The sequence below is a fragment of the Anabas testudineus genome, chromosome 21, assembly GCF_900324465.2.
Source record: "Anabas testudineus chromosome 21, fAnaTes1.2, whole genome shotgun sequence".
In the NCBI taxonomy this organism is placed as follows: domain Eukaryota; kingdom Metazoa; phylum Chordata; class Actinopteri; order Anabantiformes; family Anabantidae; genus Anabas; species Anabas testudineus.
The window spans coordinates 15,628,120-15,655,602 of record NC_046629.1 but is presented as its reverse complement, the minus strand read 5'-3'; the positions used below and the strand labels follow the sequence as shown (position 1 = coordinate 15,655,602).

The 27,483-nt window shown below is 39.1% G+C and overlaps 1 protein-coding gene across 4 annotated transcripts; it reads right to left on the bottom strand.

Annotated features, from left to right (window-relative positions):
• Positions 1 to 582: 582 nt before the first annotated feature.
• LOC113172637 (dehydrogenase/reductase SDR family member on chromosome X-like) lies at positions 583 to 26,316 on the bottom strand. Of its 4 annotated transcripts, XM_026375614.1 has the most exons (8): positions 26,141 to 26,316; positions 25,253 to 25,360; positions 18,234 to 18,302; positions 9,354 to 9,455; positions 8,693 to 8,900; positions 7,640 to 7,847; positions 4,956 to 5,173; positions 583 to 4,091 (listed from the first exon to the last, which is right to left on the bottom strand). In XM_026375614.1, the coding sequence occupies exons 1-7, from the start codon at positions 26,247 to 26,249 to the stop codon at positions 4,994 to 4,996; spliced, it is 984 nt and encodes a 327-aa protein (XP_026231399.1). In that variant the 5' UTR covers positions 26,250 to 26,316; the 3' UTR covers positions 583 to 4,091; positions 4,956 to 4,993. The 4 variants fall into 4 exon arrangements, with proteins under 4 accessions (XP_026231399.1, XP_026231398.1, XP_026231400.1 ...); XM_026375613.1 differs by having other exon boundaries at positions 583 to 5,173; XM_026375615.1 differs by having other exon boundaries at positions 583 to 5,173; positions 9,354 to 9,452.
• Positions 26,317 to 27,483: the final 1,167 nt, after the last annotated feature.

The following is a 27,483-nucleotide window of genomic DNA, read 5'->3' as shown; positions in this document are numbered from 1 at the left end:
AATGCAAACAGTGAGAAGCAAAAGAGAAACATATCCTCAGTACTATCCTCAGGTTTAGTGCACGAACTGCAGTACATTTAGCACAATACTGACTTGATATCTGTGACATCTGTGGAAAGTTGGTAGTCAAATAAAGCCAAAGTAGAAAACTGCTGATCGACTATCATCCCCATGTCGCTCATTGACGACATGGGGATGACTTTGGCTGCCCATCTAACATCTCGTCTAAATGATCAGTTACACGGTGGAAACATCCACGACCAACTTACTGCACAAAAACTAATAATGTTTAGCATTTCCCCAGCATGAGGATGTCTCCAATGTTTATGCTCACACAGCTGTTCTGTTCTCACAGTTGCAGATTAGACCTCGGCCTTTGTCTGAAATCAAGAACACACTGAATCAATTTAATCCTAGAGACCCAGTCAACGCGCGTTTCTTTGTATGTGTGCGCATTTCACTGATGGATCTGAGAAATACCTCAAAAGTTCAGACTGTGCCAGAGGCTTACTGTCTCATGCGCAGCGTCATCAGCCCGACACTTACTCACTCAAACAGTGTAAAGGACGGAGAGCAAGAGTGGCACAATGATATGTTTATTGAGAGGCTTTGGATAATATAAAAGGTGGTGGCTGCTGGAATGTCACAACCATCGACAAAAAACATGGAATTGAACTTCGTTATCTAGACACACACGCACTTAAACGCACTCAGTCACACACACCCACACACACACACACACACACACTCCTCAACTTCACTTTCATCAATCCAAAGAAGAAGAAGAAAAACCTCACAACAACTCACGGGACAAGACAGTATCACAGTTTGTACAAGCTTATTTCTACATGAAAAATTCACAGTAACACATATATGAAGGAGATTTTCTTTGTAGGCACAGCAAAAGCAATAACATGTGTATCTCAACAACAACAAAATAATGGTAAAAAATAAAGCATTCTGCACATTTCAATAATCCTCAGGGGCCAGATGGACTGAATGTTTACACTGGATTTGAGGTTGGAACAACTTTTACTTGCAACCTGCAGGGACCGAGTGAAAGGTCGTAGTCACGTTGAAGGAGAAAATGGTATATCGGTATATGTATTAAAGGTGAGGACAGAAAATGTCATGGCATTTGTTTTCTCTTTACTGCCACCGGAGTAAGGACTCAGTTCATCTGGCTGCCCCCCCATTTACATCTTTATATTATCTCTTCCTATACATATACACAGTTAGGATTTGCAAAAGTTGGGACCGGAACATTTAATATAAATGCAATCCCAGGTCAATCAGAAGAATGGCTATTAGAGCATTTTCATGTCTACATAGAGCTTCCACTGGTCTATGTCCAGCGGTAACAACGCTTTGAAATGACCATATACGAGTAAGTCACATACAGACACTATCACGCACAGTAACTTGAGCCATTTTCTCTCTTTTTCTATATTTGCAATTCAAGTTGCTAAAATTCACTGTGTTGTCATGTCTGTGTGGTCCACTTCAAGAGTAAGCTAAATATATAACAAGGTAATCATTGATAATTTAGCAGCCCTCTCTGCACGCCGACACTTCAAGAACACCGAGACAGACCCTCACACTGCTCCTGTCACCTTGTCTTTGGAAAACCTTGTGCTCCAATAAAGTGAAGTCAGTGATGTTCTTCCTCTTAGGTTTTAATACATCTACTGCCGCATCCGCACTATGAAAAACACAACTTCTTTGACAGAGTGTAGCTCACCCCGTAGCCTTTTAAACGAGCGCTGCCGAGCTGGTGTTTTCATTTGTGGGAAGGGGAAACGAGTGCATTTGTTTCACCGGGACTGGGTTTGGTTATTTGTTATTTTGTTATGTAGTCGGTACCTTACAGCAGCCTCAGGGAACCACACAGTCAAATAAAGAAGTACCGAGGCAATAAACAGTTTGTTTCTAAGCAGCTTGAAAACACTGAAAAGGAAAACTGAGAAAAAAAAAACTTCAAAAACGAGGAGTATTGCTGGCATTTAGAGTCAAATCCACACACAACTGCTACGCTGGAAAAAATCACACTAAAGAGATGTTTGTGTTGAGTTGGACATTTAAATTTCTTTCAGTTTTCTAATATGAATTCAATTTGTTTAACTGAATTAGGTAAACCTGCTGGTGAAGTTCAAGAACTGAAACTTGACCTGATTAAACAGATTTTAGCCTATCAGGATCACATGAGTCTTTGATAAATTATCTTGGACTTATGGTGCATTCACATCATTTCAGAGTTATTGTAATTATCAGGTTCCAACTTGAGGAGAATGACATCTAATAAATTCAGCATGTACCTGATTCAGACTAATTCAACACAATTTTAGTGGCTATAACTAACAACTAATTCTATTTCACAGTATTCGTAAAACACATAGGATCAGATGGTGCTGCGTTGTCAAGCACTCACAAGCTCCCATCCATCCCATACAGTATGAAATGAATGCAGCATTAGTTTAAAATGTGACCACCAGTGTCTGCATTTCATCATAATGAGGCAGCAAGGCCTGTCCCGATTCAAAGCCTCCCCCACGTACGGCTTAGAACCCTACATACCCACCATGTGGATCCCACAGTGCATTATGTCCCGGCTGGTTGTTTCATGGAACGTTCAGGCAATCTTTGTAACTCATACATCACATGATTACGTCATATTCACCAGTTCCATGTGCTACGCTGAACTCACTATCAACGATCTTATTAAATGGACCGAACCATCAACAGATTGTAAATAAAATATCAACTTCACGATCTGCACCATGGACATATTAATCACAGGTTATTACAAATAAATAGAAGCAATATGGATATATTTACCAATACCCTGCTCCAGTTATTCGCCTGCTGTTCACTGCGTTTCTAAGCGTCACTTTACACTGCAAGATGAGATGACTGTTCGATGACACCATGTTGTCACAGACTTCCACATATTTGACAGTCAGACAGTGAATTCAATTAGTTCCTAACAATGTACATGGACATTGTCTTCATTTTAGGTTGTAAACTGATGTGAGGGTCACCGGAAGATGATACTGTTTTCCCATTTTGACACTCTTGGGCTTTTTTCCTAATGTCTGGCTCTGTGCTACTGTCTCAATTAGCTACTACAGTGATACTATTGCTTCACATACATATAGATAATAACAAATGCTGAATGCTCAGTGGCAGTAGTCAAAGGAACAATAGAGAGATATAGCAGTGGGATGGCATATTGGGAAGGATTGTTATTCAAAACCTGTTAATTTAAGATAAAACTTTTCAGCTTCACAGCAAAAATGGTTAATCACAGTGAAGGTGGTATTATGGTGCACTGTGTATGTGTGTGAGAGAGTTTTTTTTCCTGCATGAGAGCCAGACGTGTTTGTTTGTTGTGTGCTTGTTTAGATAAGCCTGTGCCTGGATGCACTGCTTCCAATGTTTCTGAGTGAATGTGTGTGTGTGTGTGTGTGTGTGTGTCAGCTCAGCAGATGGAGTTTGATTCCTACCACTGGGAAATCTCAATCCCACAATGCACTGGGATCAACGCCAAATGAGGAAGAAGCAGCAGCGGCAACAATGAGGAACCAATCACAGCTTGAATACTGAAACAAAAAAAAGTGCTTTCCCTCTCATTCCTGTCGCGGCTCCTCCAGGACCTGCCATTATTGTGCTATCCATCAACATGAATTGGGTCTATAGCATGAGTTAATTTCCAACTCACGGGGCAGAAAACACGCACGTTATCACAGGCACAGTAAAAACAATACAGATCACAAAAGGAAAATCGGAACAGACTGATAAGGAGGGTTTGGGTCCCGATCCAATGTTTCTGAGCAGACAAAAGCAAACGGAAATGTCTGGAAATCCTGGCATCAAAAAATGACAAAAGCAAGGAAACGCCTCAGAACAAAACCAAATGTCTGACTCATCTACTGCAGGAATAAATCCAAATGTAGGCTCACTTTGACATGGATTTGCTTCCTCTTCTCAGTGTCTTCCCTAACCTCCTCCTGTTCATAGAAATGTTGCTGAGTAGTGGAGAGAAAGAGGAGCTGATGTTCTCCCAGCACCTTCGTTTAAACAGCAAAACTGACCTTTACAAAAAAAAAAAGAAACACAGCTCATCATACATCTACAACAAGCAGTCAACACAACTATTCAGCAGTAACCAGTAAAAGCACAAGAAGGTACCAAAACAATAAAGTGCTCCCAGTAAAACTGGCGGGACGGCAAGATGATCTGAGAAATCATTGTGACGTGTCAGAGCACATGGATGACATCACATTCTCCTGCCACAGCAAGGCAGGTTCGAATCGGAAAAATCTGATCTTCGCCATGTGTGTACGTGCGCACGTGTGTGTTTGCCAGGGTTGGACCAATGTGATTTTGCAGTCAATATGCTACGGCGAGATTCAGCTTCTGAACTGAACTATGTTTGTGCCCAAAAAACATTTTGGTGTTTGCCAACAATTGTACTTTAGTGCGGATAAGCTTCAGAAACAGCACTGAGTTTGTTGCACAATGAAACTCTGAAAGCCAGACTACTGACATTAAGGCAGAGCGGAGCACGTGTCATAGCAAGTTTTTTTTAACACAACACTATGTAACAATTTGTTTCACCAGACAGCTATGATTGGGAAATTAACTAGATTTGATTTCAGTAACTCTAGATTCAGTAAAATCCTTTTTCGACATAACCCTAGAGTGTGTTTGTATGCGTGTATATTTTTGCTTGCTCACAGTGGGAAAACAAATGAACACACAAAAAAATTGTCTTCCATCCCATTTCTTTGGCGGGTCCAGAACAAAAAGGTCTTCACTTTCCAAATAACCGATCACAGTCCAGCGGTGAATTGCGAGATTGTCAACATAAATCGCTACAAAATATAAGGTACGGACGAAGGAAAAAAATGAGTAGATGGAGAAGTTGGCTGGTTGGCCGAGTTAAGGGTCTGCACCTGATCTTTACGTAAGGATTTAGTCCTTTAGTCACATGCTACGGCAGGCCCAGTAACTGCAGGCTGCTCTCCCATAGGCTCAGCTTCAGCGTGGGGTCAAAGGTTGGTGGTGTTGTCATCTCCCTGCACCCATTGGCCCAGTAGCCTCCTTCAGACTGCCCCTCCAGTGCCGGTGACAGAGCAGTGTAGAGCACAGTGGCAGCGCCCTCTGCAGGAGTCTGGAGAAAACGTAAAAACACGCAAACACCGACAGTATGTCTAGATCTAATATGCACAGCAGATCCATATAAAAATTAAAAAAAAAGAATTGGAGGGACAGCATGACAGCAAGTTAAACAACAAGTTATCAGTGCAAAGACAAAGGACGTGTGTGTGTGTGTGTGTGTGTGTGTGTGTTAAATGTGTGTGTGAATGCCAGAGGAGGGCTGATGTCATTGTGTGTTAGTATCAGTGAAAAGAGGGCTCAGGGTACATGTTTGTGTGTGTGTGTGTGTGTGTGTGTCTGCATGCGCGAGTGTTAGTGTTAATGCATTTTAACAATGATCTTAGTGTCAGCTGAAAGACCAGGAGCAGGTTTCAGAGCAGAGAGGGGATGGCATCCTGTGAGCATCAACGGTACACTTGTATACTCTCTGTGAAATAATACATGTATTTATTGTGTGCGTTTGGCAGGTTGTGCCGTAGTAGTGTTCCCAAACATGAATTTTAATTGTGCTTCTGAATGAATTACTGTTTTACTTACAGGGCTAAATTTTTCAGTATGTGCAACAATACAGGCGAAAACAAGTACAACTTGTTTTCGCCTGTATCTCCATTTGTCAGCTGCTGTACATTATTCATTTTGCTTTCATTGCTGCACATAAATGGGGGAGTTACAGCTCAGAAAAACACTTCCTCAAATGCTCTTTGTGAAGACAAAAAGAAAAATTGTTTCTATAACAACAGGTGCTTATTGAGCTTACCTGTTGCTCTGTGGTATCTCAAGATTGTCTCCATGTTTTTCTCTTGTGGATGCAACTTTTTAAACACTATTCACCAATAACATAGACTATTTCCTCTGAGTAATAATCATGGCACACCTCCAAAAGGTGCTGCTGGTTGGATTCATCATAATAGTCAGTGGCAAGTATTTTTGTCTAAAACCACTGTTAATGTGTGATCAGACAAAACACATTTAGATAAAATGAAATGAAAGATTTTCTTCAACACGAAACGTGAAGTCTGCAGAATCATGTTTTGATGATTAACTTTTGGTTGATTTATTTGTCAGAACAGAAATTATTCTGACCCCTTCACTTCTTGCTCACCTTCTTACATTATATATTAAACATTTGTAATGGATACTACTTCACAGTACTTTGCAGCAGCAAATAACAAATTCGAGTCTTCTTGGCTAAGTATCTACATACCTGGGTTTCTGCGGGGTTTCAAATTCATCCCGACAGATTCTCTCAAGCTCCATCAGATTGGATGGGAATTGTCTGTGAGCTGCTATCCTGAGGGCTCTCCACAGATGTTCTATTTATGGGGTTTATGCCTGAGTGTTGGCTAGGCACATCAAGGACAGTCAGAGACTGCTGACAGGTGAATCATCAACACAGTTGCAGGTCTCATTACTGCGGAGCAGGTTTTCTTCGAGGATCTCTCTGCATTTGGTTGCTTTGATCCTTCTCTCAACTGACCAGTCTCTCTGCCTGAGGCTGAGAAGCACTACCACAGCATGATACTGCTGTTACCATGCTATACTATAGGGACGGTATTAACCAGGTGTTACCGGACATAATGCTTGGACTTCTGCCCAAAGTTCAAGTTTTTGTCGGTTATCAGTTCAAAGTCTATTTTCCCTCATGCTCTCAGCTTCCCAAATGTTGTTTGGCAAACCCTAAGCACATATGCCTGCACAGTACGTATGTCATTTTATTTGTACTATTTGTATATGTTCATACATACAGTCCATACAGTCTCATCCTAATTTTGGTTTAGTTCCGTTTCTAATAAGATTTTTATTCATTTTTATTTGTCCTATTTTAAATTTGGTTTCTTTGTTCTGTGATGAAATAAAGTGCTTCCCACTTCTTTTCATCTTCTAGCCTTTGGCTCAGCGCACATTTACATACAGTATAACGGCCTGAGTGAAAAAGGTGTTGGAACAGTTTGTATATTTGTGTGTGGGGGCGTGCTTGTTAATGACTCTGAGACAAAATCATCCCAAAGGTTGTGCTCAAAGGCAAATGCCCGTGACAACTGCAGTTTGGGCTTTATACACATACACACGTCTTCTTCCATTAAATCCCAGGGACATTAACAGCAGCCTGCGGCCAGCACCTTAAGCTATGCAAGAAATGTTTTAAAATATAACGCAGAGTGATGTCTTGAATTTTAGCAGCACTTCCATTTTTTAGCCATGGACAGACTTTATATACTGTATGCATGCTTGACTGTCCGTGTTTAATTTTGTATAATAAAATCTTGAGCAATATTTGCAGTTCAGTGTGTTGTTTCAGGCCATAGTGTAGAAGCAATTCATTTCCAGGAAAGCAGATCACGTAGGCAGCAAGCTTACTGACAATGTTTATATAAAAGTGAATCAGACTTATTTGATCATCCGGATACGTCGATAGAGTAGATCAAAATCAGAATAGTTTTATTTAATAATAATAATGAAAAGTGAATAATAGTTTTACCTTGAAAAGCAGGCGAGCAATGGTGCTCTGCAGCAGATGAAAGGGCATCCAAAGGTGACGGTACAGAGCAGTATCCACCATCCCAGGATCCACAGCACATGAACTCACTGGGAAACCTCTGCGTTGTAGCTCCTGGTCGAGGTGGGAGCTGAATAACAGCTGGGCCAGCTTACTGTTGCAATAAGCAGCATGGGCTGAATAACACTTGCTGATGAGGGAGAAAGCAAAAACGAATGTCAATTGTACTTGACATTGAAACTTAACAAGACCTCACTGAAGTCAGTTCAACAGGCAAACAAGTCAATGATATTAACATCAAGGCCCAGACAAGATCATTTGATGGCAGGCCTGCAGTGCTAACAAATTACTAAAATATGCAGCTTACGACCTTCTCTGGTAAAAGCAAACTTCTCATCTTGTTCAAATGTAGACAGCCTTTGAAAAATTGTGCTCAGACAGGGTTCAAGTGGCAGCTATGGCAATGTTTGGCTACAAACATCAGTCTAAAATAGCAGGTGATGTCTTCCTTCCACCATGTCTGTCAAATCCTGCTTAATTTCCTTTCATGCTAGTCGTGCCGTCTTGTCTCGTCATAATTTAGTCAATTCTGTCCTCATTCAGCTACATTTTGGCAATTCTGGAGAATCAGTGCAGCCATGGGAGTATTTGGAGCTGGAAGAATTTATATGAAGTGGGATAATAAAGACTACTTAAGACTTTATATGAGAGTCCAAGCACACTACAAGAAAACACTAGAAATAAAAAAAAACACAGTGGAGATGTGAAGGACATCTAACAGTTAAGCTACTGAGCCAACTGGAACCAACATTTACTGGCTAATGCCAGCAGAAGCTGAGACTCTTGTGTTGGTGATGCCAGAACAGCGAGTGTGCAGGTGAGTGTGACAAATTTGGTTCTACGATGTTCTTCCAAATGAAGCTACATAGTAAATTACTGAATAAGCATTTACCATATTTTTGTTCTGTAAATGATCAGATATGTGACACATATTAGATTTTGTTGTGACTGCTCAATAAAACTAGAAAAACTTACCAGCTATTTAAAGCATTTATGCTTATTTTGCCGATGCGGTGGGCAGAGGAGGAGATGTTGACCACGCGGGAGAAGTGACCACATTTCCCAGAATTCTTCAGCGTATCTAGGAGAAGCCAGGTCAATAAGAAGTGGCCCAGGTAATTTACTCCAAAGTGCTGCTCAAATCCATCTTCAGTACGGCCCTCAGGAACCAGCATGACACCAGCTTGATGCACAAACACACACAGAAACATTTCATGCACACAAAAGTATATTTAAGCATTTGATGTGTGAGTGTATTACAAACACTGTGCAGAATGACTCCCTGGCCGGCCTAATATACCTTAATATGATATCATAAAAAGATAATGATTTGTTAAAAAACAAAAAACAGAACAATATATCAGTACTATAGGTGTCACTACTGCATTTGAGCTGTTGAAATGACATCCATTTCAAAATTTAATTCAGATTTGAAACATGGGTTGTGTGAGTGGAAAGGTACTTTACTTTTCAATATACTAGGATTGGATATAGAACATGCAAAACACAATGCATGCAATTCAGATCTTTTTAGATTTATTCAGAGGACAGTATCTACAGTAAATTGCAGTTCTGTATAGAAGATTTTTTACTTTTCTCACTGGATGCTTGATAGATTATTTTACACATCACTCACCATTATTGACCAGGATGTTTAGAGGCAGGCCCCGCTGCTTGAAGCTCTGGACAAAGTGACGGACAGACTGCGAAGAGGCTAGGTCCAGTTTCATGAACTCTACTAGAATGGACACACGCACACATACACACAGACACAAAAAAGAGCACACACACACCAGAGTCATTGTAAGCAGATTATTACTGCGAGCCATTTTAGCGGTGAGACATCAAAGAGTGTATTAATCATCTCTGAGGGTTCTCATACTACAACACTAGCAGCAATATGCTTCTGTTGTTCCAGCATATTATATCAAACCCAATACATCTTCCTCCATCAAAGCTTAACACACCGTTATATCAGGTCTAATGTATGATAAGACACAGTTGGAAAAGCAAAGCCCAGCAGCTGTATCGTCAGAGCGTGAAAGTGACTCTGTGTGCTTAAGCCTGTGTAGACACATGCAGAAAATTTCTTTAGATATGCTAAACACTAACCATACTTTTAAAAGCTTGACAGATTTCTTGTGATGACATCTAGTAAGCACACTATATAGTGTTAACATCAAACCTACCCGCTGACAGGTGCAGAACTCTCAATGAGAGAAAAACTGCTTGTTTGCAAAGATTATCTCTGAAGGTTGTGCAGTTAAGGGTACCAACATTTTTGTCCATGCTATTTTTATTTGTTGTATTATTTATAATATTCAGTTGAGTCATAAGCAAAAGTCTGATTTTTATTATAAGTACTGTGAGCCAAGGAGCGCAGCAGAATGAGAAAAACATCCTGCCGCTCTGCAATACAATGTTTAATCATTTTTACACCATCTACATGGATCATTAACTGGCTAGTTTGCTGACTTTTTCCTTAAGACATGCAGCATTAACCCCTGCTCTACACTATCATGACTGGTACCAGAGGCGACTTCAAACATTCCAAATAGATGGATACTGCATTTTCAACCCCCTCATGAGGCTGTTGTTAACTTACAATAGTTTTTAAAATAAGCTTGGGACAAACTCATTACAACTGTATCTGATTGACAGCAGAATTGTGACATTCAAATTCTCTCCATGTTCCCGATGGTTCTAGCCTTGTGCTTCGTCTAGTTTTTACTCTTTCCTTGTTTTGCTTTGCCTTCTCCTTTATTTATGGTTGTGATAAATAGCAGCAAGAATCCTAATTTCTTTTTTCTTTATTGGCTCTCCGTTGATGGAACGACCTTCCCAATCCACACAGGACTGCAGAGTCACTTCTAATCTTAAGCAGTAAATTGAAATCTCATCTCTTGAAGAAATGTTTTAAATTGAACCTCCACCTTCCTTGGTATGCACATTGAGGGCTATAATTTCAATCCACTGACTTCTAGACAGAAAATATTCTAGGAAAATAAAAGTACCAATTATATTATTAATTATAATTGTAATTGTATAATTGTTTAGGTTATGTCAAAATGTTAAAACTAAATCACTTTGTTCCATACCGTATTGTTATTTCTCTGCTGTTTTAGAATGTTTTTCTATGGTCGACAGAGATATATCACCAAAGAGTGCTGGTATGATTTTCTCCTGCAGTAATACATGCTACAGGAACACGGGTATATCCTGAGCACTAAGCCTGAGATCAGAAGGTTAGCCAGCAAGAATGTAAATGATGGCAATGTTAAATAAGAACTGGGAGGTTCTTTATTAGAGCTGACACAAATGCTTCAAGCTAGATGCAGCCTTAAGATCATATAAGACACACCTGTTTTTCAGCAGCTTGACAAATAAGTACCCAACGCTGCTTTACTTGAAAGCTGTTAATTACATGAAGTCTTAAACTACTTTATTTGAAAATTACTTGCATGAAATATCAAACTCTTTAAGCAAAGCAACTGAACTAGCAACAGGCAGTCATGTACTCCGTCTATCAATTGTCAACAGCACATTTCTATTTGAAATGTTCAAATGTTGCTATTGTTTACATTATTTACAGTAATTAGGTTCAACTAACTTAATGCAGAACAGAATCAAATTAATAGCAGAAACACATTTGGGTGTTCAAAGTCAGTTTCTCCTTCAAGAAAATATTGTAATATATTGTTCTACCCTAGAACCCAAGTAACTCTGTAGAGGGTCAAATATAGTGGACAAAGACAGGGAAAGGACTGAGAGCTGGAGAAAAAGCCAGCTGTGACAGGTGAGAGTGCAGCCGTCTGCGATGAAGGTCTGATAACAGTTTTATCTCCAAGCCATGCCACTGCTCCTGCTGACTGAGTGCGTGCGGGCAAATGTCTTTATTACACTGAATGCACCAATCCCAGTTCAACACTATCATTGTGAGGACATTTTGGTCATTCTTCACAAACTCAAAGGACTATTTGAAGGTTGGAGCATTTAGTTGTGATGGTGAAAGGTAGGGAAAACATTTAATGTCCACATGACTACAGAAAGACACTGTGTGTGAGTGTGTCAAAGACTCATGGAGGAATGAAAAGACAGAAGCAAAGAGATTAGGTGTATGCATTTAAATGACCACAACCGCAAGTGTGCGTAGGTCTCAGTGTGTCTATGTGCATTCAGACTCTATATGTACCAGTAAGCAAGCGTGTGTGCACATGTGCATTAGCCTGAAAAGAGGTCCTGCTGTGTATGTCATGCATGTCAGTCGTCTCCTGTCCTCTTAAGTGGACTCCCCTGAGGCAGAGCCTTTTCAGACAGGCCCCTGGTATCGCCACTCATATCAAGAAATCCCACTGATAATGAAATACCAATGACTTGGCCTGGGCCTACTGCTGCCCAACTTCAATTAAGACCCCAGGATATTCTGTAAAGCTCTGCTTCTCTGACTCAATATCAAAACATACCGACTGTGTTTTTGTCACAGAGAAACATTTTGAAACTGATGGTAGAAAAATGTCTTTGGAGACACACGCACACACCCTGTTTAAGATCCACAGGATCCGTTCATTGGCTCTGAAGAACAGCGAATTAAATTAAATTAAATACTTAAAATAACAGTTTTGACTTAATGTACTGAAATAGTAAAGTGGATGTGTGTCTTTTTTTCGAATGAGTAGGAAAAGGTAATCACACAAAGGTGGTGGTTTTCTAAGACACTTACTGGGAAACTAGAACAAAACACTGTTCATGTCTTTTAGTAACATCTGTGTTTTCCCACTATGACAACTAAAAAGGCCTAGTTCATGTGAAAGGTTACAGTGCCATATTTGTTTGCCCATACTACTTTACTAATGCGAACAAAACAAAACATTTTTGGTACAGTGTGCTTTTTGCTATTACTTCCAAACAAAACACTCGAATGCACCATGTCACATTTATGACTTGTGAATTCTTGAAGAGGGCAAAAGTCAAAAGATGGTTTCATGGAAGAGTAGAGATTTCTAACTGTGCTTCAGAGCTTGCACACCATCACCTTTCTTTTCCCTTTTCCATTTCCTCTGTTACAAAAACAGCTCCGTCTTCGCATCTCAACTGGCTGCTCTTTTTATCCCATGCGAACGGAAAAGCAAACACAAGCACAAGAGTGTTACACAACTGCATCTGTAATTTTGAACACTAAGTGAAATTACAAATGGTTTCCGCAATGTCTAGTGCACATCCAGCATAGTGCCAAAAGAGCCCTAAAAATCACAAAATACTCAAAATCCATTAGTAACTCTCTATACTGGGCTCTTGTAGAGTTTGTCTACTAGACATAATTTCACCAAACTTCATTATAAAACTCAAGCTCAGAAAATAAGTAAGAAATTGAAGATATTTTAGTATATACAGCATTTACAATTACAAATTAAAGTATAGAAACAAGCAGAATCTGTATCCTAAACAAAAGGCAAATAGCATGTAGGTATGCTGATGCCCATCCCTTCTCTCAACTAATAAAACAAGAGTTCAGTTTCTTGTCTTTATGCTGGAGTATCTGCTGCTCTTTGCAGTCTCTCTTTCTAATAACAAATTTAAACAAAGCAATATAAAACTATAAGGATAATTAAAGGATACCATAGATGTGCTTTTGCCACCTGACTATAAAATGCACCTTGCATCGTGGTTGTGACTAGAGCAGATATGATAAGGATATCATACTTAAATTTGTTATTAAAATGCATCACTGGTAGATGCACTGATGTTTTTGCATCAGGCCACAGATCTTTTATTAAACTTCATATACAACCCTAATTTAAACAAGTTGTGATGCTGAATAACATCTATATAAAACTAAATACAATGATTTGCAAATTTCAGATTACTACAGTGTAGCATCCCTACTTCTGGTTGGGTTCAGTCTGCAAATGTCTGGGACCTGAGGACACCAGTTGCTGGAGAGTAATGTCCCATTATTGCCTAAGACTGTAACTGCACAACAGTCCTGGGTTTTTTTTTTTTGATGTACTTTGCATTTCAAGACAGACAGGGCTTTCAGGCAGACTGTGTCCAAATGGAGAACACTTCCCCTCTTAGCCCCTGACCTTAATCATACAGAATGTTGTGGAAGGATCTTAAGCAGGCAGTTCATGCAGGGATGCCAACCAACCAACATCTCTAAGCTGAAGCTGTTCTGTAAGGAATGTGCTAAAATAACTAGCTAATGTGCAGGACTGATAAACAGTTATTAAGTTGTAATGTAATGAGACAACAACAACTATCTGAACTAGAAAAAAGTGTTTTTACTGTGATTAAGCCATTTTAGTAAAGGGTGTTAAGTTTAATTATTTTTAAGTTTATTTTGAATTCCTCTTACATCTTGCACCACATCCAACTACAGTGTCTCAGGTCCCGTCTCTCCACCTCAACCTCAACAACACTTTCTGAATAAAGAGTAAAAATATGAAAGGATGAATGGACTGTCTTCTCTGAAACCACCTTTTATGAGACCCAGACAGGACAGTATAAATAGTTTCACTTTCAGCTGTCTGATAAACAACACAGTGATATCCAAGAATATTAGGTCTGGGCATCATGCCAGCATGAGCTCTTCCACAGCCGTCTTTTTTTTTTTTTTTTTCCCATCTGATGTGGGAGAGAGGAGGTTGGCTGGTGACCCAGTCAACTCCAGCTTGTAGTGTCAATGGGATGATACTCTCTCAAGTCAAGACAGCTCCAAATCTGCGTATAATGTAGGGCTCCCTTAGACAAATAATACAGCACAAACAAACACTCGCATCCACACAAGAACATGCTTGTAGTTGCTTGTTTACTCAAACAAGGCCAATTTATGGCAGTTTTCAACTTTGAAGTGGCTGGTGTGATTACTTTCGTGACGGATTTAAATGAAAACAAATGGGACCAAAAAATTATGTTAATTGGAGTGAAAGTACATTAGTAAAACAGCAGCAGTCATTGTGAGAGGGGAGCAGCTGGGTTACCTAAACTGAAAAATTCCAGTGTGTGTGTTAAGCAGACAAACACAAACACACACTCACAGGTTCGCTTGCTTCACACTGTTAATCTAGGCCTATGGTTTGAGGCAGAAAATGTTACTTTCAAGTGCACCATGACTAAAGTTAGTAGACAGACAGCAGTGCCTGTGGCAGAAATACAGAAATATCCTGTATCTGCTTGTGTGTATTTATAATTTAAAGTAAAATTCTGTAAGCCTCATTTACTAAAGCCCACTTGCAGTCTAAAGTCATTAGCATATTTCCACTGGATTGTATTTAGGGTTTTCTGGGGACAGTACTTTTTTAATACTGGGAAATAGGTTGTTGCATGATACCAAATGGGATTAAACACAGCTTTACATATAAGATGTATTTATATAGGCATGCATATCAAATGTCCTCCGAGTCTTCCTAAATACACACCAATTAAGTCTTGGGCACTCACCTCACAGGTTATGGAGTTTGAACTTGAGCTGGGCACCGAACTCAATACTTTTTTGGTATCAGATGGTCTGTCTGTAGAGCATAGACAATGGAAAATACCCGAAGTTGGCACAGAGAGGACAGATTTATAATCTCATTCAGTTAATCTTTGGATGGAAGAATAACTGAATGAGAACTAAATTCACTGTCCTAAAGGACCTCTACTAAAGTCCCCAGTACAACAACCATTATGAACTGTCTTCCTCAGAGAAGACAAATGTACAAACACTAGGAAGGATGCCAAAGGGCGTTTGGACAGAGATGTTTAAAGCTCCTGCCTTACATGCTAATGAGAATCCATTAGCGTTTTGTTTCATTCAAACACGCTCAAACACACACATCAACACATTCACATTCAGTGCATAAGCATCTGGCTACAGACAGCCCTGTTGTCGCCTATGCCTCAGTGCCTGCCAATTACAAAAGAAGTAATCAATTCCGCCATGGCCCCGTCCAGGGAAATCGACTTCAATGACACCAGCTACATGGCCGATGTCTTTGTACCTGACAGCCACTTACACACAGGCAGAGACCGAGCCAGCTGGCTTTCTCCTGCTCTCCACTGCAAGGCCAAGCAACACAAAGCGCAGCCTGTTTCCCAATTGGCAATGCAACATTTAATATCATACAAAACCAGAATTTGAAGTATTAACAAACAAATTCAGGGTTTAGCTAATGAAAAACCAACACTTTCTTCTAGCAACAATCTAATATCATAATTAATATTCTACCATAACTATTATATTATTTGTACTTTTCAGCTGTTTAAAGTAATAATTGCTAATGATATAATTAATTACAGTGGCAGGAAAAGTATGTGAACCTTTTAGAATTTTATGGTTTTCTGCATTAGTAAGTCAAGAGTATTAACAATTCTGATTTTCCTAACATAATAACACAAAAGCAATCAGCTCTTTCATTTCTTTATTGAGAACAACCATTTAGTTTGGAAGTGTGGACTAGAGCTACTTCGACTGACAAAAACAAGTGAAATGTTTTGAGTTTGCTCCGCAAAAGAAGAATACACCTATGTGAGCCGTGCTTCGCCAAAAGGAGTTTTCATAGGATCTATGAGCAAGAATTGTTAATTTGCATAAAGCTGGAAAGGGTTACAAAGTGATGTCAAAGACTTTAGAAATTCAGTCTACAGTCAGGCAAACAATCTATAAATGGAGACACTTTGAGACTGTGGCTACTCTACCAAGAAGTGGGCAGCCAGTCAAAATGACCCAAAGAGCACAACAAACACTCATTACCACACATTAATGAGGTAAGGAAACAACCCAGAGTGATAGCCAAAGATCTGAAGGGATCATTAGAACTGGCTAACGTGTGTTGAACAAGCAGGGAGCTATATAGCTAAAAAGAACATTGCTGCATGCCTGGTATAATGCTTTGTGGACTGATTAAACTATATGGAACTATTTGGAAAAAGCACACACCACATCTGCCATACAAAGGGCACTGCATATTATCATGACAACATCATGCAATTCGTATGTAAGTATGGTGGAGGAAACATCATGATTTGGGTCTGCTTTGCTGCATCAGGACCTGGCCAGTTTGCAGTGATTGAGGGAAAGATCAGTATAATCAGTATAATGTGAGAATGTCTGTACGTCAGCTGAAACTTTGTCAAAGCCGGGTGATGCTACAGGACAATGACCCAAAACACAGGCCACAACAAGTCCACAACAGAATGGCTATATGATATATGAATATAACAGATCTAAAGCTGTTTTTATCCACAGCTACAGGAAGGCCCTAGTTGAGTTTTTTGCTGCCAAGGGGCAATTTTCCACTAGCACTATGATATTTTTATGGTTGTTCTCAATACAGACATGAATAATCAATTTTTTGTGTGTTTTTTTAGGCACATTTTATTTGATAAGATCAGATCACATTTAATTACAAATTAATGCAGAAAACCATCAAATTCCAAAGGGTTCACATACTTTCTGGATAAGTCAAATGCATTATATATAAAAATACATTTGCCATTTAAAATTGAATGAATTGAATTATTATGAATTACATTATGTTAACTGGCTAAAATTGTCAATTGCCCTTTATAAGTCAATGAGCATCATAGCCAATGTAGCAGACGTTGTATTGCTTCCCAAAGGTCTGATGGTGCTGACTGAAAGGTCTCTCATCTCGTCCCCACAACCTGCAATTCATAACTAGTTTAATAACTAATTAGTTTCCAAAGTAGGCATGATAAAATATTACATGACTTTTGACTACTAACACCATCAGATACCCTGTGTAATCTCTATTTTCATAGAGTCATTAAAGTCTGATTCACCAATTATTAAATTAACATTAATTTTTGCAATAGTACAAATTCCTGAACATCCTTTGAAGTAAACAGCTACTGACGCAACAAGGTGTTTAAGTCTCAAGGCCAGTGAGAACAGAAAGGATAACTTATGAGGCTTCTTAGTCATGAGTCTATGGTGGAATTTATGTTTCTGTGAAGGTCAGCCGAAACTATTTCTCAACATGGGAGTTGTAAGCTTTAGTCAATGGCTTAATAAATCTCTTTGCTATTATCATTTATCTCCTCTCATCTTCATCAACTCCTCTGCACCTACACTTTCTTTTTCCTTTATTATGTTTTATTTTTCTATAGTTGCCCATTCGTCATGTTTGCCTAGCTCCTCTGCTTCCTTTATATAGCCCCCCAACGACACCCCCGCATTTTAGTTGACTCATCTCCCCTCGTCGACTTCTCATAGTCCTTTCCCTTGTATCCTCCTCTTCCCCATTGCGCTTCAACAACTCTCCCAACATTGTATAACCAGCATGGAAGCTCTGTCTGTGTTTGTGTGTATACCTGCAAGTGTGCGATTACGTGTGTGTGCCTGGTAAAGACTGTAAAAACAATCCTGAGGGAACCGCGCTGCTGCAGCTCTGCTCTTTATCTTCAAATATTGGCATGCTGACACAAGTGCATGCGTGCACTCAACCCTTTGTATGCTTGTATGTGTGTGTGTGGTTGTGCATGTGTGCATAGACATGTTTTGCAAAGTTACCTTTGGCCTCTTTGTACTCTTCACAGATCCTCCTGACGGCCGCCAGACCCTCCTGTTCATCCCTCCCACCTCAAGCAGAAGGAGACACACACATACAGATTAACACAATGTCTGACAAGGCCTTAGAGGCTTGTATAAAATAAGACTGTTTCTCTGTTGTTGTCAGTCCTTTATTGTTTCATCTTATAAAAACATATTTACAAGGAGTGTGCTTCGAATGAAGAGTTCCTCAGACAAACATTTAGTCTTTGATGAACATTCATAAATATTTACAAAGATTTTAATTTAGGTTTACATAAGAGTAAATATATCTACTTCAGTGAAGAGCTTGTTCACATTTTAAATTATTTCAAGTACTTTTAAAATGCAATTAATTATACTATATATCACATGTAAGTGCACAGTTTTGGTATAAATTAACTAGTGGTCATAGACAAGCAAGTAAATCAACCTCACAATGGCTGACTTGTATTGATAAAACACGTCTTCCAAAATGAATTGCTAATCTGTGCTCACTTTATACTCAGATGCATTATGAACATTACATATTTTAATATTTTTAACGTGCACAGACACCCTGAAGAAACATACAGTCATTGACTCTCTGACTCAGGAAGGACGTTTTGTTTACAAAAGTGTCTGCATACCAATGAACTCTGCTTCAATGAAAGAGAGATTACACTAAAAACATTCACATAAAAAGGAAAAAGAGCTAGTGTCTACTTTATAGATCGTTGTGCATGCATACACATACACAGGAGAAAGACAGTTAAGAGATACAGTAGAGTGGCACACATCAGCTGGTCCTCACTTCCCAAATGTGAGGATTTCCTGCACATACACTGAATAAATATACACACACACACACACACACACACACCTATACTACCTTTTTAAACTCTCACACACAAATAGCCTCCACCAGCCACACTCATATTCCCTCCACACACACACACACACACACAGACACACTAATCTTGGATTATCATACAGGCCTTTTCAAGGGCACAGCATCATTTACCCTGATGCACTGTGGTTCAGGCTGGGCAGAAGGATACAGCACTACAGCATAATGTGTCAGAATGGTTACACAAACACACACTTGGAGGGCAGACACACACTAATCCCACACAAACATCATTTCCTTTGTACAAACAGATGCTCTTCAACAGGCTTCTGCTGTATACTTCCAAGTGCAGCCACTGAGAACGCTGCATATCATTAAATACACATTTCTTCCAACCACTTGTGGTCAAAGCTCTGTATTAAAATAGTCGCAGATTAAAAATATGGCCTGAGGAAATAATTTGCCTACTAAATATTTTGGGCTAGGGGTGGAAAATGTAACCTAATTAATTCATTAAAATAATCTTGCTGCAGCTGAACAAATGAAGAAACCGACGGTGATACGGAGTCAGAAAGTTCCAAGATGCATACATTAGCAAAATGATGCTTATTTTACCATGCTCTTTGCAAGAGTGAGCTGAGATAAGACCAACCAAACCTGGCATCTTTACTGTGACAACATGATATGATGTGCACAGTCACCGCGTTTGCCTGTAACTGGAGGAATCCTTCGCCAAGCTCTGTGCTTTGCTAAACAGCAAGTGTATGATCAGGCTAAGAAGATAATCTGTATGCAACGTAAGGCTGACGGCTACTTACAATTCAGGTGTGCTCAACCAGACTGGATGTAAAATATAATATTTTGTTCCGATGGATGTGTAGCACAGACTTATAGTGTTCTGTAATGTCTAACCACCAATCACACCTAATTGTACTGATTAAATCATCAGCCTGATGAGGGTCTTGATGTCTAGTTTTATTAGATTTTGTACCTGACATGTATCTTGTGGCACCAAATACTGGGGATTCATATTACTTTGGTCTCTACAGTCAGTGGCCTGCTGCCCATTCTTAGTGTTGGTTAGTGTATGAAGAATGCAATTCCTCACCACTTACAAGAGCTGGCTGATTTGTGCAAATGGATAAGAACATGTCCCATGGTACATCTGGTAAACTCTAACACCATTTTGGTTAAGGAGAACAGAAAACAATCATCACAGCAGCATGACTGAGAATTTTCCGTCCGCTGTAGCCAATAAAATAATGCAGGACAAAGATGATTTCTTTTTTGGCATTTGATTGATCAATTCCCCGAATTACAACGTGTTATTTAACAGGTACCTAATTTAATAACACTTTTCAGAATAAAATAATGAAGCAATGTATTCAGCTATTTTTTGCATATTTGAAGAGACAATAAACTGTTGTTGTCATTGACATCTGCTTCCATTCATGTTTAATTACATGCAGTAGGTTGGTACTGATTAGAAAGTAGAATGGGGACGCCTATCTGATTTCTTTCTGCAATCTCTGGTAATCTGAATAACACAGACACATATGTACACATCCTCTCTTGCATTGAGGGAATTACACATGGCTTTACTTTAAGAGACGCAGATGAAACCGCTTAAAAACTGTGAATGATACGTCGCTTGTAGCTTAATCGATCATCTCAGGTCCTATAAGTCTTTGTTTAATATTTGGGTAAGCCTTTTTTTAAATAATAGAAAAGATGATGTATTAAGATTCCTTCACGGTCATGTTCTTCATGATACCTCAGGCATATTAAAAGTCACAATGACTGCTATGCCTATGTCAAAAATAAAATAAAAACTAAAGTATTAAATCAATTTATTCAAGAAAGAAGCCACTAATAGTACATATGTTTGCTATTTGAGTACACATATTTTATTCATTGTTATGTTTCCTTCCCAGCCATTCCAGTCAAATTAATGCATGTTACCATTTAGCACCAATAATAATAATAATTTTTTTGTGAACAGGCTGCCCTCTTGAGGTGCCATGGGTTTGGCGTTTAGTGTCTCTTCTCTCGACAAGACAAGACTTGACACTTCGACATGTGGCCACGACCGCGACTTGTCTTTTTAAATTTGACTTTAAGTCTAAAATATAATTGCATCTGCAAAGTCTACATTTTCCAGCAAAGACTAATTTAAGTTTCACCATCATATCTTAAAAATATACTTCAACACTCCGAAAGTCATCATTTTAAATCCAAACCTGCTCACAAACACTTCAATAGCAATTCCACACTGGTTAATATTCAACTCTTGTATTAGACGGTGCAGCGGCTCAAACCATAAACTCTTCTCACACAAGCACTATGCTACCACTCCACCTGAAATATGTATCCACTCCAATGCCAGAGACGAATCCACTTTACTATAAATATTCTCACTTCAGGAATTATCTCAAGCGATGGGGATATGTGAAATTGAGACACATTGAGAGTCCTGTGGAATCAGCTCCAATACACATAGGATTATCTGGGTGTACAAATGACACTTAAAAGTTCTTCGTGTATTGATCTTGTGTGTGTAATCATACGTGGTGTGTTCAAGACTCATTTATGTTATGCTGAAATCATCGCCAAGAATACTCCAACACTCTGGCTTTGCGTGATGCGCACTGAATGTATAAAGCAGAGTGCTCTTCAAAGTATTGATGTTCGTGAACTGAATGGAAAATGCAGTCTTGCCCTGGGAGCCAGGCACATGAAAATACATATACTGCTGTTCTGTGCAACTTAGAGCTATAAGCACATGAAGTGCGGTTTTATGAAAAAACAATTGTACTAAAAATATTCACTATTGCCACTAAATGGTTTATTCATTATATAAAACTAGTTCAATTTTGTGGTCAAAATCTTAATAATGTGAATACAGAAAAATAATGAAAATGACGCTTAAGTGTACAAGAACGTGAGGAGGGAACACATCAATTATCACATCCAGTTCACATTCAGTTCTCTCTATGTCTTCTACAGTAACTTATCAACATTTACTGTCATTTACAAACTGCTTGACAAAAAAAATGTGATGAGACATTGGTATAAAAAGGTTTCTCCTCACTACAGAAAACTGCGTGTTAGTAGGTGGGTGGGACCATGCTCTCTCCATGGTGCTTAATCTAGAGATCAAACCGCTGACAGAATTTTTGTACATGTATATAAACTCTGTCATTTCTTTCCCCCTCATCTGACATCAGTCTGAAGGATTTAATTGCTTAAGTCGGTCTTTTCACATACGGAAATCAGCAGCAGCTAATTTTGCAATAGTGTTTTTATTACATACCATGAAATCAATTTCTTTGAAGGTAAGTGAGAATAATGTGAAGGAAGAAATTGTTTTAAACTAGAATAACACTAAGTGAGTTTCCTACTTTCCACGGATGTCTTGAATTTAATTTGAAATGATTGGTTTTCTGCAACTATTTGTCCAAGATGCACTAATTTTCTGTGAAGGTGTTGCATGAATTTGATTTAGGTTATTCATGCAGTATTCTCCTCCTCCTATGTTAATAATTCACGTCCAAACAACTGCTGCTTTGTTCTTGGAAAAGAGAAAATACAATAAAGAGCTAGAGTTTATTTCACACGAACAATATAATAATGAAAAATATGTTTATTTGACCAATTAGGAGCTGCAGCAACAGCAAATATACTTTAGACTTTGATGTTTCACCTGCACATCTTAACCTACAACTTTTTTCAGCTGAATGTTTCATTTCTGAGGAACATGTACAATGAAAAACATCTTTACTTTAAATTGAATTTGCAAGTAATTTGTGTAAATACATCAACCATTTCAGGTGTATTTATACTGAATATAAATGGCAAAAAATCTCTCTATAGCCATTTTACGCAGTCAACAGGTGAAACACTACTCGTGGCAGACACCACAAACCATTTAAGAGGTGTGTGGTTTATTCAGATGACCTTGTAACTCAGTTCAAATGAAATCCATTAACAGTGGACTACAAATAGAGAGTCAAGAGTTAAACTTGATCCAGTTAGTTTAATGGGAAATGCACAACCCCCCCACGGGAGTGTACATATGAGAAGATGCTAATGGCAGTTAGCTCAGCTGCCAGTTTTTGACTGTCGCTGGGAGAAATGCTGGATAAAAAAGAAAATGCAGATCCTCAAAAATACAAATCCCAAACAGACCCCTCCAGACAAAAGAACAAAGCTCAACAATACAAACAATGAAACAGGATGCTATTTCACCACTCCTGTGTCTCCACCACAGGAAAAAACACTGATGCAATGGGAGAGGATTTAAACAGTATTTCTGATATAGCTGGCAAGAATTAGAATTAGCAGACCAATTGAATTGTTGTTTTGATGTTTTTCCAAGCCTTGTTTGACAAATAACAGCGACAGAGTTAATTCATAGGGAGAAAAATTTAGGTATCTGTAGGTTAAGCAGGATTGAAAATATACATATGCCAAGCGGTCATGATATGTGTCAAACGAGCTGACTGGTTCACTCAGTTCCTGTCAAGAGACAGCTTCAAGATACAGGAAGCAAAAACGTGAATGTATATGTACAATTATATTTAAATAGTTTATATTTGTCTTTAGTCATTTGGCAGACACTTTTATCCAAAGCGACTTGCAATACGTTACTCATAGTTAGTCAGGCAGTGTAAGTGTAAAGAGGTTCTGTCTACGGACCCCTACTGAAGATAGAGCACAGCCGGGATTTAAACCTCGGTCTCCCACTTAGAGGGCAGGAATTTAACCACTACATCATCCAGTATGAAGAAAAAAACACACTCTGTCTCTCGCTGTCTGTGTAAAAGGGAAATATACAGTACCTGACCACTTCATTAGGTACACCTGTACAACCTAATGCAATCCAATACAGCAGCTCTGTCATTAATTCTACCCTTAGTAGCTGATAATTTTAGGAAGGTTATAATTGTACTATATGTTTTTTATTGCATCATTAGTTCATTGTTTTAATTTCTTATGTTTTGTTTAAACATAAGAAATTAATAAAACTCAGTGGTAAAAAGCGTTTTACATGTGTCATACAGTAGTAAATATTGTAAAATAATCCCTGAAAAAATGTGAGACTTTGTTTTACACAAAAAGTCTCTTGTGATCTAAGATTTGCTTTTAACACATTGTTTGATAACAGCCTTTTAATTCAAACACAGTCCTTTACATCATCTCACAGTAGAGCAATGATGGAAACTGTTGTGATGTTATTCCGGATCAACGGGGTGTCAAGAGGCATCTGAACGCGCTGTTGACCGGTTGATACTAGCAAAGGATCTCTGACAGCGACGGGCTTTCAAGTAGGCACACACAGAGGATGCCTTCAGTTTGATTGGCAGTGCTGCTACACATTTTTGTTCACTGTACAATACAAATCACTTCATCATTAGAAGATGTATCTGTAGCATCCTATTTTCTCCGTATCCCAACCAAGAAACCCCCTCATATCCTTTCACCCACTCCCAGTGCTTTAACACTTAGTAGTGTAATTGGTGAAAGAGATATACACACAGATTTGTCTGTCAATAACAAGGTTATCTTGTAATATGCAAATGTATAGTAATGGAGTTTAACCATCCTCAAGAGACAAGGTGGCATCCGTTTTTGTATATGCTTGAATTTTGTTGTAAGTTTGATGCTTTGGGCACATGGCTCTGACACATACACAAAACTAACTTGTTATGGCGATAAGTCAAAATTATCTGATGAGCATATTCTGACAGCAGGGAAAGAAGCTCTCTCAACAGATAATGACAGGACTGAATCAAATGCAGCATGGCATAAATCTGTTAAGCTTTTGTAATTCTGTAACACAATGTTCATCTTGCCAGTGAGTGCAATGCAATAAAAACAGAGAAGATAAGGAGAAAAGGCTATTCAAGATGATTAGAATCAAACAACAACAGAGAAAGAGAGCACAAAGTTTCAAAAAGGCTCGATGAGTCAGAAAGCTAAATGGGTCTGTAGTCTGAAAAACAATTCTCACCACCTACAGAGGCTAACTTGTCTTCTAAATCTTTAATATTAAACTAACATTTATACTTGCTTTTAACTTTGAGAATCGCACCAATAAATCTGAGACAACCTCTGTGCACATGTGGATTGGTGCTGCTGCGTGTCAGCTGTGTGGTGCTTGATACTGTACCTATGATAACATGCACCCCGAGTCTGGCCATGTGGAGGACTACCTCATAGCCAATTCCCCTGCCTCCTCCTGTCACTATGGCAACCTTGCCATCTTGTCTGGGCATCACTGGCAGAGGCAGAAGAGGGCAGATATCAGGACGGATGTCATTTGATAAGGAAGCTGCTTTAAGACTGCCACTTTTTGTAAGACAGACGTCCTTGTAGCTGGAGCAGTAGGTGAAACTTAACACGGCTTTATTCAAGTTTATAAATTCCTGCGTTGTCCTTCACAGATGTCCTTTTATTAACGTGGTGTTTAGGATAATTAATGGTATCATGCATTTTGTTATACACCGCTTTGTTTTGCATGTGTGTACCGTTATTTGCTATCCACAAATGCTCATTTGAAATCCATACGTTAACAAATTAATCAAACTTTTATCTGGTTGGTTTGTATTTTTACTGTCACTCTTAAATGACCTGTTGCCTACAGTTCACATAGTACTGCGATATGAAAAGTGGACATTTAATATTTAACGTTATCCACGTCGCTCGGCATAAACAGGGGATAACACATTTTCAGTATCAAGGAACCTTTAAAGTCTTCTGATGAATTCGGCAAATATAAGGCATTAGGCAGCACTTTATTTCAGTCATGTTTCAACTTTTACTCTCAAACTAGCTACCGAACAGCTAACATTAGCTTAGCTACTGTGCCGCGGTGACAGCCCACACAGAGATGAATAGATAATAACAATAGCTCATATGTATAGGGTACTAATTAACGTTAAATCAAACAACACTGTAGCGTTTATTGCTCACAACACGAACAGACAGGTAAACAACCGCTGACTAACATGCAACTTGTCATTGCGGATACGGTAATGTCTCAGGGTGCTGAACTGACCTGGCAACCTGAAGGGTCTGCTGAACAGCTGAGCCAGGAGCACCTTAAACCCGAGCAGGTACAGCTGGAACACCGGTTGGAGAAAACGACACCGAACAGTGGACAACATCTCTGTGAGGCTGTGTTTAGCTGCAGTACACTGATCAGTCGGTAGCACTAAGAAAGGAGCGAGCAACTCCGGGTAAAAGGTGAAGTTCCGTTTATGGGTCAAGTTCCAATATGAAGTCGTCCAACCTCACTTGCTTCCTAGTCGTAGCTACCGTTTGATTAATCTTTAACGTGTTAGTCGAAATACAGGGTGGAGAGTCGTATTAAAGTCTGATTTAAACGCGATCTTTTCTTGAAATGACCAAACTAGCTACTTTCTTTCTGAAAACGGACCATTTAGCTGGGTGATCGCTCGCAGCCATCCATCACTTGGCTGTAGAGGTGGATTTACAGTAGTGGGTTATGAAGGCGTCCAGCATATCGCTCCCTTCAGCTCACTGACTGTCTCCTTAACCGCTGCCACAGAGGTCACACACACAACAGAAGCTACAGAGGGATGACACTGGTTTGATCCATAGTTCCCCAGGATAGGCGGTGTGTTTCTGGACCAGTACAGCTTCTGTCTGCAGCATTAAGCTGCTCCTACTTCCTCCTAGGAGAAACTGAGTTCTGCCTGACTGCTGTTAGATATTCCTCCCCTGAGATCACTTGAGTCCAGCACTCCCTGTCTACTCACATTAGGGGTTAGTCATGCTGCTGTGATAATTAGTCAAATAGGACCTCTGCTGTGACCACGGTGACTTTTTTCTGCCATCTAAACACTCATTAAATCAGCACAAAGTTTTTAAATTGTGTATTTCACACAGGTTAAAGTCAAAATTAGATGACAAAATAAATATTAATTAATTGTTACACATCTACTGGTAGACATCTATTTAGATTTAGTATATAGCATCATTTTAAATATAAATATTTAACAAATCATGACATGGCAGATCATAACTAAACTAATGGTGAAATAATTTTCATCACGACATTCAATGTGCCCTGAGTACAATAGACACCGAACGTCTTCCACCATTTCACTTGGCTTAAAGAATCAAATATCAAGATGATTTTAGCATCTAGGGTTTATCCCATTCACTGCAACAGAGTTCATCACTGCCTTCAAACAGCGAATGTCAAATTATTCAGCGTTTGAGTGAGAAAGTTTTGACAAGATGGTGACAGACTTCGTAAAAATGAAATTCTTTGACCTATTGTTGAGAAAGTCGTGTCCCACAAAAGCCCAGCTGGAACATGCTGCCGATGATGATGATGATGATGTCTAACTAATGACTGTGAGGCTATGAGGG